Raw genomic sequence first — 18,822 nt, forward strand, 5'->3', positions numbered from 1 at the left:
TTATATTAGGTGCACATCTCCTGTGTAGCTGCTAGGGCTTCTGCAACATGCCATTATTGAAAAGCAGAATACTGTTATCAACCACCATAGCAGAGTTACACTCAATTGTGTAAATACTAAGAAATTCCTAGCTATGAGTTATGTAAGTGCCTGCAGAACAGGGCCCCCAAGTGGCAACTTAATACTTCTGTATTCTGCTAGAATAGCCAATACCTCCTGGAAAATATTAAGAACAATTTATTTTAGATAAAAATCTTCTAATACTGTCTTTCTAGTCTCTTATTTTTAGTAATAAAGATGTTTGTGTAAAAAAACCAGCGCCTCTTATTCCTTGAGCATTAATCACTTATGCCTCCTCTTATTCCCCACATGAAGTCATAATTCTCTATTTACGATATTGCAGTGGGTTGCTGTGGAAATGATCACAAATATTAACAGCCCAAAGAGGATGACTTCAGGTAGGGAATAAGCAGCAAGTGCAAATGAATGCTGACTTTTGTGTAAATGTAGCATTGAAGAATGAGCTTAGTGAAACAGAGAGAACAACAGACGATCTGCTTCGGAATATAACTGGGAAAAAATAGTTCCATGAGACATCTGCTGTTCTAAACCTTGCTGATAGAATTTTGTGAATTCAGCCTGATTTTTCTCAAAGACTTTCCTTTAGCTTATAGTTATTGACTCTGGGCCTGATCTTACAAGGTACTGTGCATCTTCAACTTCTCTTGGTGTCCCACTGCTTTGGGAAGTGTGGGCACTCAGCATCTCATAGAGTTGGGCTCTCATTGTGTATCAGAATGCACACTACTTTAAAAAAAAATCACCAGTAGTTAAGACAGTACAATATTTAGAACCTCTTTAAAATTTAGAGACGTGTCTTTTCTGAATTATCTGTTGTATTAAACTTTGTATATGTGACTGAATTTACTTAGTTGTAATTGACTATACATTTTAAGGGATTATCAAGTACCAATTGCTGTAGAATCTAGTAGTCAGGAGGACATACACTTCCATACACTAATTAACCTGCAGAATGATTGGGAACACAAGACTTCTTATTTTTTACAGTCCTAGACGAGGTCAGTATGGGACCCCTTTAAATGTGCACTTGTAGCCAACAGGGAGCAGGGAGCCTGTCAGCCTGTAAGAGTAAAGACAGAGGCTATAATGATTGAGGGAGTTGTCAGCTTGCTTTCCGTAAATAGGAAACTTTGTTCTGTTGTTTTTCTGCTTCTTTGCTTTCCTTTTTTTTGGGGGGGTATCAGCTTCCCTTCTCTCCATGAGTTCCTGTTCCAAAAGACAGGATGTTCATAGTCTAGATTCCTTTATTAAAAACAGCAAATCTAAGTCATTTCCTTTTCCCTTCCTCAAGAGGTACTTGCCTTCTGCATCAGCCCCTGTATAATGCTGATGGCGTCACATCAGTGTGACCTCAGTACAAGGTTGTTTAAAGGAGGTAATGCAGCACAGGTGTGCTTTGAAGCTGTGCTAATGAGCATCAGATGTTAACAATTAAATTTGTGAGGATGTAAAGGCTTTCCTTAGGAAAAGTTTCGTAATGGAATGAACAGAAGGGCAAACTTCTTTATAAACGAGCAATGTGGAATACGTGACTGAAGGGACGCAGTAGGAATTAAAAACAAAAGCCTAGCTCTTAAGAACACTAAGTGTAGGAGATTGATGGTTTGGTATTTGGCAATCTCACTATGGTCCTGTCTACACTAGATGCTTGGCATATTACCCACTGTTTTGGTTCCACTAATTTGTCTGTAATACACGTTTATCCAAAAATTATTCTTTTGTGAGGTCCAAACCCAATAAGCACTGCTCACATGGGATCTTATCTGAGTCTTTGAAGGGTTTTAGTATTTTTATTCCAAATCTCCAAGAGGTGTCTCAACATCTAATGAGAATTTCTACTCCAATTTATGCCATATGAGGCTACCACGTCTTCCTCCTGTTGAGACAGCCTGGCTGTCATGTCTCGTGCTATGTCTGAATCCTGGGATTCTTGAAACACCATGAAATCCAGGCAAGGTCTCTGGCTTTTCCTGGTCCCACTCCTCATCTTTTTACCTGCCTGGTACATGGCACCACTGTTCTCCACCTTATTCTTCACCACTGCATTTCAAAGAACCTCTGTGCTATTCACTAGGATTTTGATCAGTGTGGAAGGGCAAGTACCAAGGATTTGCTGCAGCTTATCATGGAAAAGACCCAGTTTCCTCCCTGCACCAGACCTCCTCTCATTGTCCCAAGCCCCCTTGTACTGAACCTTCATTCCCATGATTTTTCACAGCACTGTTTGTTACTCCAGGTGAAGTCTATCTCTGCTATTTGGTTGGAAACTGGAGTCAAAATGGCTGTTGGAGCTAGCATGCCATTCCTGTCCGTACTAGCTCTGTACTGGTGGAGATTGGTACAGTGGAGGACAACACAGTAGATAGCTTTGTTCGAAGCAGGTCTAATCCAACCAATCGATTGCTGTGCACAGCTGGGAGAATGGGTAACTTTGTTTCTTCCCTTCTCATTTATTGCTTCACTAGGAAATCTTGCATGATTTCCTTTAAAACATTCTATCAGTTTTTAGAAACAGTGTGAATCCAGAGAGAGAACTGATGAACATGCTAGAATGCCAATTTATTCCTTTAAATATGAGAAGCTGTGACTCAAAGGCTCATGGTTTTGGGGTATAAGTAATACTACTTCTGTAAAGCAGTCATCCACAATGAAACTGTCTTATGAGTATGTCCTCTACTGGGATATGGCTTAGTGCTCTAGGCATCGTTTTTTTAACTATCTAGGCTCCATGGAATCACATATTCAAATCTCTGCTAGTTATCTGGAGGTACATTAATGGAGTACTATGAAATCTGACACTGAGGTGAAGGGAGGTGGTGGCCTTTCAGATCAAATCTTAAAAATCAAGGTCTTCCAGTCTGTCTGGACATTGGTGCTTTTCATAAAACTGTTCCATAGACTGTTTCCAGGATGGTGATGGCCACAATTTTCCTCTTCCCTTTTCTTCCCTCTGCCTGCCCCCCTATTATAATGCACTGACCAAGAGTCTCTTCCCCCCCTCTCATGGTTTAACCATGTGAAAGGTTTATAGGTCTGCTGCTGCCTCCAAGTTCGTGTAACTGGTTCTTCACTTTAAGCAGGGTCATAGGTCCACAGACAAGCCAACCTGGACATTGTTGCCCATTGCTGCATCTCTGGCTGTTAGTTACCATCCACACCAAGAATCACTTAATTTTCATCATCTGAGACAGAGTTCATCATGACACGTATAGTTAAAGTTGCCCAATATTTTTCCATTATGATCTTCTCTTTTCAGTTGCCAGACTTTAATGGTTTGGATGGAAATGTTCCATGCTTGCTCTCTGCCTCAGTTTGAATTCCTTTTGCAACTTTCAGTGAAAATAGTTTAGATATTCCCAAGGTGTTCGGTATTTTTGCCATCTCATCTTAAATATTGTCCTACAGAATCTTTGAACAGTTCTGTTATCTCCGTGCTTTAGATCAGAAACTTGAAATTTGGTAAGAGAATGATTCTGGGGACAGAGAAGTGCCATCTGCTTTCCATGAAAATCCATCCAAATTTGGTCAAGGTATAAGACTCTGAAAATCACCATTTCCAGATGCTCCATAGAGCATGAGAGGCCTACTGCTAAAGTTTCTGACCATTCTGTCTGCACTGAGCATGCTTTCAGACACACGGAGTCACAAAGAGAGCTCCAGACAATATGCAGACAAAGCAGCAACTTCAAAATACCCTTTGACCTAGGCCAAGGGAAGTTAGGGTGGGACCAAGGAGGAGATCAGGAGGTCTAGACTTGGCTCTTCCCCAACCAGTTTCTGTTGTTTATTATTATGGAGGCACCTTATTACTGAGTACAAGGCCTCAGGCTCTATGTTAGAAGGAAGGCGAGTATCCTTTCCCCCAGAGATGTTAAACAAAGTCACTTTTGGCAGAGTTGGGAATAGAACCCAGGTTTCCAATATGATAAATCCATTAGCCATTTTCCTACACTGCATTTTATAACAAATGTTCCAAATCTGTGTGCATGGCTGTGCAGTGTGTACCCCTAAACCATACTCTGTTCACGGGTAGGAAAAGAAGAACCCAGAGATCCTGATTCCGAACATCCTGCTACTGTATAGCAAACATCAATCTAGCAGTCAGTCTACAAAGAGGCTAACAGCTGCTGCCAGTTAGGCCTATCACTTGTGCTAAAGTAGTGTTTTGTGGATCCCTACTGATGACTCCTGTGGAGATCAGTATCATTCCACATGATGGAACTTCCATTTCTCATTCTTCTTTTAAAAACAAAAACTAAAATTACATACAAAAGAATAGTGATGCTGCAAAGTCAAGCACTGAAAAGTTAGGAAATGCCAGAATTAATGTTACACTGGCAACCTTAATTCAACCCATTCTCCATATGCATTATGATGCAATATTTAATTATATTATCACATATTTATTCAACAGGGTTCCTTCCTCATTTAATGCATGGTTTGGACAGGGTTGCAGGAAGAAAGAGGCTGGTCACTTGTGTTTAAGGTGCTGAACTGGGACCCAGAAGAGCCAGTACTATTCCTCCTCTGCCACAGACTTTTGTATGTGATATGAATGTATATGCGTATATTCTACGCATGTGTTCTGTGTGAGTGGGAGTCCAAGGGGGCTGATTTAGAGTTGGATATGTAACCTTAATTCTGTCATTTCCTAACTTGTGGCTTTGTGCGTGCGTGTGTGCGCGCTCTCTCTCTGTGAAAACAAAAATGTCTGTCTAAATTTATTCTTCAGGTTTTTGGGCTTCTGTGTAAAAAAAAAAAACAAAAAAAAAAAAACAAAAAAAAACTGAAATGTGTTCAGGCTTTTGACTAACACATCTGCTTGATAAAGTTTTGGCCAGCTTTCCTACCTTTTTAGTACACGTATGCACTGTATACTGTGTGTGTCGGTGGGGTCCTTGGGATGTTAAGGCACTTTAGGTGTGACATTTCTGCTGACTGTTGTGACACTCCTCTAATGAGCTCTACCCGAGCGGTACCCCGAAGTCACTGGGGTCTGCACAAGGGCCTGTCTGAGTGAACTGGGGTCTGTTACCAGAAGAGAGCTAATACAACACTGTTTTAAAGGATGCCAGACATATTTAAAGTATCTCTTAAACTCGTCAACATTTTTCCTTCCCATGTATTGCTGTTTCACATTTAGGGTTATTTAGCTTACCCATTACCTCAGTTTGGCTGAGGACATGCTGTAAAACATTACAGAAAAGGCATTTTAGGCCATGTGAATGACTTCAATATAAGGAAAGCATGACTAAGGGCTGAGAGAATGTGCAGTGAATATTACCCTCTATAGGCTAGAGAGAATTCCCAGAAAAACTAGGCATGCAGGAAATGCCTGGCTGCTAGTATAACTGGTCATGCAAGTGCTCCTGGGCAGAAAGCCAGACTCCTACAAACTCACTTCATGACTGCTACAATCTTGGTACATAAGGCAGTTTTAAAAAGATCTTTCCAATTGGGTGTCTGATGCACAAATTAGATGAAATGACCTGTCTCTTTTTTCCAAAAGATATCAATGTATTTTTTCTGCATTAGAAGGCCATTAGACTTCTTGTTTTGTATGGGGATGGTGTAGAGCAAAGGTGGGCAAACTATGGCCAGTGGGCCACATCCGGCCTGCGGGACCGTCCTGCCCAGCTCCTGAGCTCCCAGCCGAGGAGGCTAGCCCCCGGGCCCTTCCCTGTTGTCCCCCATTTCGTGTAGGTACGCTGCTGCGAGGGCAGTGCGGCTTGTGCCCGCCCACCTCCCAGGCTTTCCAATAAGCCTGTCCTGCCGCTCTGAGTGGCCTGGTAAGGGGGTGGGGGGATGGGAGTTGGATAAGGGGCAGGAGGTCCCGGGGGTGGTTGGATGGCGTGGAGGTTTGGGGGGTGGGGGCGGTCAGGAGACAAGGAGCAGGGGAGGGGTTGGACAGGGGGTGGTGTCCCAGGAGGGGGGGGACAGGGAGGAGGGGGGGGTTGGACAGGGGGTGGGGTGCCAGGAGATGGGGGGGACAGGGAGCGGGGGGGGGTTTAGGGGTTGAGGTGTCAGGGGGGTCCCAGGAGGGGGGTACAGGGAGCAGGGGGAGTTGGATAGGGGGGTGGGTTCCTGGGGTAGCAGTTAGGGATGGGGTGCCGGGAGGGGACAGTCGGGGGGTGGGAGGTTCGATGTGTCAGGGGGCCTGGGGAGAGCGGGGTGTGGATGGGGTCGGGGCAGTCAGGGAGCAGGGCGGGTTGAATAGGGGGTGGGGTCCCGAGGCAGCATTTAGGGTCAGGGGACCCCGGGAGGGGGCGGTCAGGGGACAAGGATCAGTGTGGGTGCGTTGGATGGGTCGGGGGTTCTGAGGGGGGCAATCAGGGGGCGGGATGTGGGAGGGACTGGATAGGGGGTGGGAGCCAGGCTGTTTGGGGAGGCACAGCCTTCCCTAGCTGGCCCTCTGTTTCGCAATCCCAATGTGGCCCTCGGGCCAAAAAGTTTGCCCACCCCTAGTTTAGAGTGTACAGAAGAGGTCTTTTTACTGCTTATGCGTCTTCCATGAAATGAGATTTAAATTTTTTTTTCAGCCTGCAGATCTAGATGTAGAAGGAATTGCATGGGGGGAGGGGGAGGTAGAGGGGAGTAGTGGCACTTTCCCAAGCTTTACCCAAGCTCCACATAGCTGAGGCTCCAAAATCAGACACTGCTTGTCGTAGAATTGTGCATGTGTTCAAAACATGATTATGCATGCTGTGCTGGCTCCTCTGGCTTTGGGTCTCTCTCTCTCAGTAGGGTTTGAATAACCATAGGCAGGGGCAGATTAAGCCGGCAGTGGATCTCAACCTTTCCAGACTACTGTACCCCTTCCAGGAGTCTTTGTCTTGCGTACCCCAAATTTCACCTCACTTAAAAATTAGTTGCTTACAAAATCAGACCTAAAAATACAAAAGTGTCACAGCACACAGTTACTGGAAAATGCTGACTTTCTTATTTTTACCATATAATTATAAAATTAATCAATTAGAATATAAATATTGTACTTACAATTTATTGTATAGTATATAGAGCAGTATACACAAGTCATTGTCTGCATGATATTTTAGTTTGTATTGACTTCGCTAGTGCTTTACTTAAGAAAATAAGAATGGCCATACTGGGTCAGACCAAAGGTCCATCTAGCCCAGTATCCTGTCTTCCGACAGTGGTCAATGCCAGGTCCCCCAGAGGGAATGAACAGTACAGGTAATCATCACGTGATCCATCCCCTGTCATCTGTTCCCAACTTCTGGCAAACAGAGACTAGGGACACCATCCCTGTTCATCGTAGCTAGTAGCTATTGATGGACTTATCCTTCATGAATTTTATCTAGTTCTTTTTTAAACTGTTAGTCTTTTTTTATGCAGCCTGCTGTAAAACTAGGCAAATATCTAGACAAGTTGATGTACCCCCTGGAAGATCTCTGTACACCCCCTGGGGTATGCATACCCTGGTTGATAACCACTGGATTAAGGCATAGGCATAATAGGCATGTGCTTAGGACCCTGCCTCCCATCGTCATGTGATGACATCAGAATCTCAGTTTTAAAGAAAATATGTTTTTAGTCCTCATAGTTGTCAAGAAAAAGCTTGAAAACATGAGTGAGCTGTAATCCATCCAGCAACCGCTTGTGCCTGGAAGGAAGCTGCCTGGCCCCACACCCACCACCACAGCAGACTGGCCCCTAATGGCTCTGGAAGTGCCACCTTGCAGCCACTCTTGGGGCTCTGCCTCTGCTCCTGCCACTGCTGAGAGGAAAGGTGACCTCTGCCACCTCTCTGGGGGCCTCCCATCTTTGGGTGACCAGCAGAGGGAGGGGAAATCCCCAGCTGCTGCTACTACTGCATTTGAGTGGCTGGTGGATGAGAGGATCCTTCCAATGCCCCTATAGAAAAGGAGGGGGTGTGGGCTCTTGGGTGGGGCTGGGGATGAGGATTTTGGGGTGTAGGAGGCTGCTCTGGGCTGGGACTGAGGGGTCCAGAGGGCAGGAGGGGGATTGGGGCAGGGGCAAGGGAAGGGGTGCAGGTTCCAGCTGGGGGTGCAGGCTCTGGAGTGGGGCAGAGGATGAGAGGTCTGGGGTGCAGGAGGGTGCTCCGGGCTGGGATCAAGGGGTTTGGAGAGCGGGAGAGGGATCAGGGCTGGGGCAGGGGGTTGGGGCATGGGGAAAGGCTCAGGGGGTGCAGGCTCTGAGCGGCGCTTACCTCAAGCAGCTCCCAGAAGCAATGGCATGTCCCTTCTCTGGCTCCTGCACAGCCAGGTGGCTCTCCTCGCTGCCCCATCCACAGACACCACCCCTGCAGCTCCCATTAGAGCACATAGGAGCCAGAGGGGGGCCAGGCCGGCTTCCGGGAGCCACGTGGTATGACCCCCAATGCAGTGCCCTGGTCAGATTGGGACCAAGCTGGTGGTCCAGCCCCCGATCCAGCGCCCCAGCCAGAATGGGGCTGAACCATGTGGTCCGGCCCCTGACCCAGCAACCCAGCCGGAGCACCGGAGCGGGGCCAAGCCGCATGGTCTGGCCCCCGACCCAGCGCCCCAGCCGGAGTGGGGCCGAGCTGCGTGGTGCGGCCCCTGACCCAGCGGGGCCGAGCCATGTGGTCTGGCCCCGACCCAGCACCCCGGCTTGAGCGCCAGAGCAGGACCGAGCCATGTGGTCCAGCCTCCCACCCAGCACCCTGGAGCAGGGCCGAGCCGCTAGTGCAGCTCACAGGCCAGCTTAAAACGGCTCGCAGGCCAGATGCAGCCTGCGGGCCATAGTATGCGCACCCCTGGGGTAAGGGCTTAATTGTATACAAGAATGTCTGTGTCCCCAAAGGGCCAGGTACCTAACAGAGCACATTGTTATGTTGTCCTTTGTCGGAACTAGCTAACTAAAATAACATTCTCCTCTTCACAGCTGGGTTCTTGGAAGTTTGCTTTTGTTATTTTAGTTAGTCCCACTCTCCTTTTCTTCTCTGTGTTAGGATTAATACAGTCACTACTTCTATGTTCTTTTGTTTTGAGAGGAATCCACCCAAAAAGTCCTTTTGTTTAGTCTCCCATGCATCTGCCATGTGTCTGTTATAGAGTAGGGCCTTCCCTCTCACTGAAGTTATTGTGCAATATTCATTATTTTCTATCTGAAACCCTTTATGCAGTAAAGGAATTCAAAAGAATGCTGTATGAATGGTTTCGGCGTCATTCTGTATTAAATACCATTTTGCAACTTCTAAAGCAAGTGTTCTGCAATGAATCACAATATGTTCCTGAGAGGTGAACTATTGCTACTACACAATTACAATAACAGGTTTCTCTTTGTTTTTCCTCCAAGAATGGAAGAACACGAGTGTCTCAAACTCTGCTGTATCCAGGTGCTGGTTCTTCCTTTACTGATACCAGTAGTGCGATGCAGGCCTAATAAAGAATATACGGTTTTAAATAGGGTCTGTAAAGATCAATTGCAAAGAGGAAAGCCCGCTATGGAGTGTGATCTGTAAAGGCCTGATCCTCCAGACATCTATTACTTACTACCGTGAGCAGTCCCTGTCACTACTTGTGATTGTAGGCTGTACACCTGGGAAGTGTGTGCAATATCAGTGAGAAGTTAAACAGATGAGGGCAACTTAAATACAAGCAAGTTAAGATCAAAAATAGGAAAGCAAAGACAATGACTTCAAGAACAAAAATGCACCCAGTGCAATAAAAGTGCTGTTTATTCTAACAAAACCTGTTAGCTCTTTTAGGGAGGTAAATGGGACCTTGGAAATTCAGCAGAATTTCCTATCTGATGAAGAAACAAGAAGTGAGAGTAAGATAAACACTTCCTCCGGAATGCATGACATTCCTTACTTCAGTTTCATATTCTCCACAGGATATGTATATGAGTCAGACTACACTGTGGAGAGCGTACCCAGACAAAGGAATTATTGGAGGTGTGTGCAAGTATTAGGTGCTTTGTTACTTAATGGTGTGCTGTAGATCCTTTCTGTGCTTCACTTCATATGTCATTTTGTACTGATGAGCAGTAGCAAGGGTGACCTCATAAATCATTCAGATGTAAATTCATCTAGACCCAATAGACTAAATTGTTCTCTGGGGTAATTCTAAAGTTAGTGGGGCTTCTTTGGATTTATACCAGTGCGTCTCAGAGCAAAATATGGCCTAAGATCTTTGTTCACATGATTTTGCTGGGAGTAGTTTAAATACAGGGTTTTTCTTCTAACTGCCTCATAAGATCCTTGTGTATTTGGTGGTTGCTCCTTCATCAGGAGCCAGTAGATCCTGGCCAAAGGGATCCAGATTGTATGGTGGGAGAGCAAGGAAAGGGTCAAAGAGGTTTGGGAGTACATACAAAGACACAAAACACGGTGGTTAAGAGGATAGCCTATTTAGAATATTTGGGTGTGCTTAAGATTTTTGGGTAGGGCCAGAGTTTGGGGCAGTTTCTTTGGGCCTCATTCATCACATTGTTACTCTAGTTTTATGTCAGTAAAGCTGGAGCGATGCAGTGGTGAATCTGGGTCATTGTCTTCAGATAGTTTTTTTACATCTGTAATTATAGAGATGGGGCTTAAACCAAAACCTTGGATACAGTTACCCCCTCAGACTCTGTGAGTCTTTGAAATCCCAACTTAGATCCAACTTTTGCATATTCACCCTACATTTATAAGCAGCCAAACCAAAGTCCTGAGCAATTGCTGCCAGCTCTGTTGTTCTGACAGTGTCACTACAGGTGGGTCTATGCCACAACTGGGCACAAGCCTCCCAGCCCGGGTAGACAGCCTCATGCTAGCAGGGCTTGAGCTAGCTCGCTAAAAACACCAGTGTGGACATTGTGGCTCCAGTGGAGATTTAGGCTAGTGACCTGAGCTCAGACCCAGGGGGTCGGGTGGGCTTGAGAGCCCAAGCTGTTGCCTAAGCCACAATGTCCACACTGCTGTTTTTAGCACACTAGCTCAAGTCCCACTAGCACGAATACCTGGACTGGAAAGCTCATTCCAAGCTGCAGTGTTGATACCTCCTATGTGGTCCCCTGATGAACAAGGAGTTAACATAGGCTCACCTCCCTTTCCCTGGGCAGAGGTGCTTCTTGGAAGAGCTCCAGGAGGGGGCTGTTCGGGAGACAAAAGATGTCTTTGGGAAGAATTTGGAGGCTGCTGAACCCATGCTGGGGAGTGTTACTTTTCTGCTTATATTAACTTAATTCACCGTATTTTTAGCAACCTTACGAATGACCAGTTTTTAAGGAGTGCTGAGCACCTGTAGCTCCCATTAATGTGAACAAGGAGTTTGGGTATTCAGCACCCCTGAAAATCACTCCATGTCCCTTAAGGAGAAAACCCGGCCGACTACGGTTTTGTGGGTGGTAGGGAGGAGGTTCCTGCTGAATCATCCCACCATTGTACAAGGGTTTTCAAAATTTACATCTGACTTTAGGCACCTTGACTTCATTTCTACTTGGTACCGGGAGGTCCTGTACTTGAACTGCAGACATAAAAAGAAACCTTACTTGTTATGTAGTGAAATCACTCCTGCGAAACCATAATCAGCTACTTTTTCTAGGTTTGAGTTTGTACGTTCATTTTGGAAAGCTAGTGCACTTCTTCTAAATAGCTGCACTTCACTTCTGTCAACAGACCATGCAGCAGATGAGTGACCATCGCTATGACAAACTGACAGTGCCTGACGATGCTGCAGCAAACTGCATATATCTAAACATTCCAGGCAAAGGCCATGTTTTGCTGCACCGAGCCCCTGAGGAATATCCAGAAAGTGCAAAGGTAAAGGGAGAGTTACGAATTAGGGGCTCTTCCTGTGAGGTGCTGAGTGTTCTTGACTCCCATTGCAGTCAATGGGAGTTGAAAATTGTCAGTACCTCCTGGGGTGGGGCCCCGGTACTGTGCACGCCTGTGTGCGCACACACATGTAAACACATCAGATGATTAAAGCACAAGACTTGAAGAGACAGGAGACCTAGGTTGTATTTCCAGCTTCACTAATGATTTTTGTCTGACCTTATTACTTAATCTCATTCTCCTCCTGTTGTTCCCTTTGTGTAAAATGGGAATAATTCTACTTTCCTCACTGCATTATTGAGGGAATTCATTCATTAATGTTTGTAAACACTTTGAGGTCCTCAGATGGAAAACAACATATAGATGCAAAGTATTACTATTTATTACCAACAACTGGCTAATCGTCAGGGTAATATGGGGAAGAAACAACTGTTGTTTCAAGGAAGAAATAATTATCCACTGTGAGCCAGCAAGAGAATGAGAGACACAATGAGTAGAGTTACTCTTCTTAACTCGCCTAACTCCTAGCAGCACACTGGAAGTGGGGAGAGAGCTGAGGGTTTTTCCCCTTTCCTCTTGTGGCCCCTCCACAGTCTTGTATTCTTCCCCAAGGAAAGCAGAATCATCACAGTTATGATGCTTTTAAAGTCTTGAGCACCAAAGCTGGGGTGGGGATGGGATTTGGCAACACAACTTCAAATTCGTACATTTGTTTTCATTATATTGATTCAATAAATAGTTGGAGTAAATGGAGGGGAGAGATGCTCAAGTGTAATGACTTTTTCCTTCTGTTTCCTAACCAGGTTTTTGAAAAACTGAAGGACCACATGCTGATCCCTATAGCCAACACAGAAGTGGAGAAAGTAGATGGGTTACTCACCTGTTGTTCTGTCCTTATTAACAAAACTTCAGAATTATGAGATAGAGAATCCCTCCCTTGTAACTGGCAATAAAGTACATGCAAGGTAGACAAATCTATATCCACACTTTTATTGTTTTTATTGACAATCTACTGTACCACTGTGCTATTAACCCTTGTTTACAAATTTTTTGCTTTGTGTATTTTTATGTCCCGGTAGATGGTATTTAAGGTATATGCGTGCTTTTGCTGGGATGAATATAGTGCAATGAGCAAGCAAAAATCAACTATGATAGCTAATCCCTAGCTTTAGTGATTTACATACTCAGTGTGAAAACTACATGGGGGAAAATTAGTTCCTAACCATTTGCTAAGCATCTCCATTGTCTTGACACCTTTCCCATGTATTTTACCTTTTTTCTCCCTTTCCTTTCTGCTTCAGCACCCTTTTTTTTCTTCAGTCTTTCCACTATCTTCCTCTCCATATTGTCAGGAATTCAAGATATGGCTAATGAAGGAAATTCAAAGAACCATGAATTTGGGCTTGTGTAGTAAGTAGGCTTTTCTTATGATAGTTGGAACAGTGTGAAATTGATTATACTCCTTATTCTGGCCAGTATCACATGGCCACTCGTATGTAGAATCATTTACTCCTGGGGGCATTCTGCACCAAAAATTAAAAATGTTGTGCACAATATTTTAAAATTCTGCATATTTTATTTGTCAGAATAACACTACATAATCACACCAGTTTCAATTTATTTTGGTAATATATTTCAAAATACCTGTCAGCAGGTAGGTCTACAACAATACAGACACACACAAAAATTCCCCCAGAAGCAGTGTATTAAAGAAACCCCTATGACAACCCAGTTCCTGTTTCTTTGCCTCCCAGAGCCCAGCTGCAGGGTTCCCCCAGCCAATACACCCAAACCCCCTCCCTCCCCGAGCACAGCCGTGGGTTCCCTTTAGCCCAGATACTTGCCCCCTTCCCTACAGAGCCCAGCTGTCTCCCCCGCTCCCCCACAGCCCAGACATCCACTCCCCTCCCCCTCAGGGCCCAGGGATCCAGAGGGAGAAACAGGCTGATGCTCGGTCCCAGGCTTGCATGGAGTTTCCTGCCGTGCCACCCTCTCCTTCCCACAGGGTGTGCTGGAAACTGCAGCGGTCAGGAACCCTTTAGGTCCCTTCCCCTCCCGCCAGGGCAGTGTCTTCTATGTGCGAGCTGGGCTCTGCTGGGTCCAGGGGTCCCTAGCGGCGGCCAGCAGCACTGCAGCCCATTTCTGTGGAGGAAAGGAAATTCTGCGTGCACATTAATTTCTGCAAAATTCTGCATTGCACATTGGCACAGAATTCCCCCAGGAGTAGTCCTGATTAGAATCAATTTCAGACTGCAGGTGGCAGCTCAGGAAAGCCTCTCTGTACAGGAGCATTAAAGAGGTATGTGTGTCTGGTACACTTGAATTATAGGAAAGGAGATTGTCCATCAGCCAATCTAGGTATGCCCTGGGGTTCAGACTCCCAGTTTGGTTACCTTTCTTTCAAATTGGGTGGAATGGAAGAGGTTTGTACGTATGCCATATATCAATCACCTTCTAAAAAGCCTATATTTTTGTGATCACGTGAACCACAGAAATGAATGTTTTGAGTTACTTGTAGAAATGTTAAATTTACAAAAGATCTTTAGAAATATACTTTTATCTTTTATATGTATTTTCATTTCAGCCTCTACCTATTATGTTCTTTCCTGTTTTGGAGTGAAGTTATTTTTCCCGCTAGTCGGTATAGTTCTTGTCTTCTGTAATTATATAGACAATTTACTAGCAAACCTCAAAACAAAGGAATGGTGGTAGAATTAGCTGAAGGACATTATTCCTGGAGTATGTTCATGAGTAAGGGAAATTGTTTCCCAAAAGGCTGGCATATGTATTTGATCTGTCCTTGGGGATCTCGTTGGAATAATGGTAGTCTGATTTCTTTTTAATTGTATGAATATCTATTGTGGTATTCAGTTAAAACAAATATATTTGTTGTGGCAAATTCCACAACATGCTTGCCCACTGACTCATATATATTTCACGACTGTAAAGTGAATTATAGACAGCAGTATTTACATGAAGCTTTTTAAATCATTTGTAAACTAAGAATGGAGAAATTCCCAAACCGAAGCAGCGGTGAGAATTTTCCAGGAGGCTGACAAATAGTCTGAACACTTTATCAACTTCCTAGTCATCTCTTTCTTTGTCTGCCTGTCTCTCTGTTCCTTTGTCGGAGGTTTTAAGTTTTTTCTGATTGATAAATTCCCGCTTCAGCCATCTAAATCTCTCCTTCTGTCCCCCTCCTCCTGTAGACCCTCCATTTTTCTCCTCATTCCTTTACACTCTCCTTCTCTCTTCCCCTCCATTCATTTGCAAATGTCCCCATTCCACCCTAACCTTTCCTTATGTAATTCTCCCATGCCCTCTCGCATAGATGCCAGGAGAGAGGGAACTGATAGACCCACTTTGTTCCCCTAGAATCTGACAAAGCCTGTCTTTTCCCTGCAGATGGAAGGGGGAGCCTGCAGCAGGAGCTGTATCTTGGGAGGGGTGTTGGAGTGACTCCTCTTCTCTTGTCTTGTCTTGCACCAGAGGAGAGGAAGGAGTCAGTAGTGGTGGAGGCCGGTGGTTTCTTGTATTCTTTCTCCCTCTGAGGAGAACGGAAGAGGTGGCAAGTAGTTTCCTTCCTCCACTTTCCCCTTTGAAGGGAGGGAGAGTTAGTGAATGGACAGATTGTCCTGTAGAAGAGGTAGTTAGGGATTCATGGCTGAGGTGCCTCTTATCCTCCTGTAGTGGAAGACCAGCAGCACCTGACTGCTGACAAGGGTGGGAGCCCCAGAAACTTCCTAGTCAGGCATTATTCTTCATGCTGCCCCCACTCCTGAGTCCTATCTGGCAAGTCCTTACTGCAGCAGCTAGGGAGATGGGGCAGCTGGGGGACCTGAGCCAGGGAGAGCAGGAGACCCCTCTCCCTCTGCTCTTAGCTTTCTCCTTTACATTAACCCTGGCTCAAGCCAAACCAAAACAATGGCTGTTTTTTTGATGCAACATGTATATGGCTAATGAGCATCCTGCACATCAGATATTCTTATCACTGCAACATTTTTCAGATGCCTGATGTAGATCATTGTCCACAACGAATAAAGAAAAATCTCAAACCAAAAATGGAGATGCAACACAATGCACTAACTGTCTGCACCATGTTAACCCTCTTATGCCAAAAATAAGACTATGTGCCATGTCATTCCAGTGCAGAAGGTCTAGTGGTAAATAGCTGGCACTGAGATTTGAATCTCTAATCAAAATTTTAGATCAAATAATTTAGCTTAGTACAAATGAAGGCTCTACAGTGTGTGTGACAGACCTTTTACTCTTTCCCATATGTTGTTTTCCATCATCATAAGTTTAGGAAGATCATGTGATATGTAAGTTTCCCTCTTGAACAGAATGTGAATAAAGTGTCAGCAAGGACTTATCTCTGTTGATAAGAATGTGCATACATACTGTACCATATGATGATAAACTGCAGCTTCTTCATCCTCATGTTTGTGTTTCCTACACAGATACACACTTCTCTAAGTCTTGCAAATACAGCATTTCAAGAAAGTATTCTGAGGAGTTTTAAGACAAGTGTAACACAGTGATTCCCATGAGAATGGTTCATAGCTCATATGGAACACTATGTTCAGTTTTAAAAATAAAAGTTCAGTGGAATGTAGAACAGTGACATCCTTTTCCCCTCTACTGACTGCAGTTTTTGAGTGAAATGTGGAAAAATGTGGTATTATTCAGCCACATAAGTATTTAATTGCAGTCAAGGTAGAACTACCTTGGTGGTAACAATCAAAATTCATATGTAAACATTTGGAGAAACTTATTTATTGGTTCAGATTGTCTGATTTGATGGATAGTTATGGAGATGAACAAATAAGAGCCTATGAAAAGAATTCTACTCTTTATATAGTGACGGTGAACAAAATACTATGGACCTCACTTAACCTAATAAGTTTTAGTGGATGTATAATGTAACTTGTATAGAGTTGCATGTGAATCATATTAGTCACTGTTCTGTGTTGTATTGTTCTGCAGAACACAAACAGGATGACAAAATCACCACAGTGTTCAATTCTGTTACCTTGAGAACCTTATTACAGTATATTGTTGCCCACTTTTTGTGGCAAAAACATAATTGCATTTCATAGACTGTTATACTGGAAAAGATTTACTTCGATTTTTGTGTCTCTTGCAGTTTCTATACTATGTATCCCCATCACTATGGAATAAAGTGTCAGTTGTACTATGAATTGTGGTTGTCTTATTTTGAGACTGACAGCATTTTTTTTCGATTTAGTCTGTATTTCTCTCATGCTACATTTTGATTTCAAATGTTGCTTTATTTCAAATCTTAAAGGTTATTACAGGTTTAGAAATAAAACCAATAGTAGACATGTCTGTACTAAAATGATTAAGAAATTCATGGTTTAAGGTTAACATTTAAAAAATGTGTGTATAAAAGTGATAGTCTTAATATTCCGGATACAGTGGTTGCTCTTAAACCTTTTGATTGTCTTGGATAACTAAGTAATGAGTAATTGCAGGATTCCCCAGATGGTCCCTATTCTATATTAAGTATAGGGAATACTCGTAAAACAGAGGTAAAGTTTATCTAAGGCAAAATTAGAAAGTTTTAAGAGTGACCCCTGTGTGCATTCCTTCAGTTAGCCTTCTCTCTTCTCTTTCCTACTCATTAGATCAAGATAGCAGCAGATTGCAGTGTGAATGATGACACTTCTCTGTTACCTGGGCATTGGTTTCTGGTATGTTGTGGCTGTCTCCTTTTCTCAGAGAGACTGAAAGTTTTATTCCGAAGCTGAATGTTCCTGTCTAGGCTTGTTGTATGTACCTGATCTCTGGTGGCCCAGTCCCTGCTGTACCATTCTGCACTGATATCTCAGGACGACTGAAATATATTTGATCCATGCAAAGCAACAGTTCTAACAGTTACTTGTGGTTTAACTGAATATATGCAAATATGTGCACAGAAGTGCAGTGCCATCTAGCGGCAATGACCCCTGTGTGAAAATCTAGAGTGGTTTTAATTGTCCAAAGCTCGAAAGTATTGCTGCTGGGATCAGTATTGTAGCAAAACAGCCATATCACTTCCCGGCTGCATGACTTGGCTAGTAATGGAACAGCTTTTAGCATATCATAGTCTAGGATTCCACGCCTCACTGGGGGGCCGGGGCCGGGGGAGAGGACTACTCTGGCTCTGAAAGGAAGGTTAGTTGGCCCCGGAAGGTTAGTTAGTCCTAGTCTAAACATAGTTGTGGTTTTTTTTTTCTCCCTCCCTCATGCGCTGCCTTGAGGCTAACCAGCACTGCACGGGCAAACCACCCTCAGTTCCTTTTCAACTGCCCCTCGCCTGAGATGGAGTGAATAGCAGTCCACTTTTCTCTTTTCCTCAGATTGATACAGATCAGTTTTTCTGAGCTCCCATTACAGTTTCCGTTCATTTTCTTTTTAGCTTTATATGGTTTCCATTCATTTTTTTTAAAGGGGGGAAAAAACTTCCTTACCCCTGTTTTTCCCCCTTTCCAGGGATTGCCCCCAGTAAGGGGCATGCCAGCTCCCCCAGCTTCAAATGGTGCCTCTCCTGCAGGGAGGCAATACCAGTTATGGATAGACAGTGCTCCTACATTGTGAGCCTTGTAGAGGTTCACATCCCACACAAGTGCACCTTCTGCCAGCAATTGACGGCTAACTCCTGAAAGAACCGGGAGTTAAAGTTGAAGCTCCTCCTCATTACTACTGGGGGGATTCTGTGCCAAAAAATAAAAAATTCTACACACAATATTTGAGAATTCTGCATATTTTGTCAAAATAACCATATAATCATGCCAGTTTCAATTATTTTGGTAATTTATTTCAAAATATCTGTCAGCCAGTATGTCTGTAACAATACACACTTTACAAAAAAAAAAAAATTCTGGTAATTTTTTTTTGACAAATAGATTCCTTACTAGGCATATTAATACAGAACTTTGTGTAATTAATTTAAATTAAAATACAAAACTGTATTT

General features: G+C 44.0%; 1 protein-coding gene across 2 annotated transcripts in view; it reads left to right on the forward strand.

The window, feature by feature from the left end:
- The window catches only part of DDAH1 (dimethylarginine dimethylaminohydrolase 1), a 148,398-nt gene extending 131,352 nt beyond the window's left edge, over positions 1-17,046 (forward strand). For both annotated transcript variants that reach the window (XM_084637348.1, XM_084637347.1), the window contains exons 5-6: positions 11,687-11,830; positions 12,649-17,046. In XM_084637348.1, the coding sequence (XP_084493474.1) occupies positions 11,687-11,830; positions 12,649-12,765 (261 nt within the window). In that variant the 3' untranslated portion in view covers positions 12,766-17,046. The remainder of the gene's footprint in view (positions 1-11,686; positions 11,831-12,648) is intronic.
- Positions 17,047-18,822: the final 1,776 nt, after the last annotated feature.

This window comes from Lepidochelys olivacea, assembly GCF_965140295.1.
Source record: "Lepidochelys olivacea isolate rLepOli2 genome assembly, chromosome: 8".
NCBI classification, from domain to species: domain Eukaryota; kingdom Metazoa; phylum Chordata; order Testudines; family Cheloniidae; genus Lepidochelys; species Lepidochelys olivacea.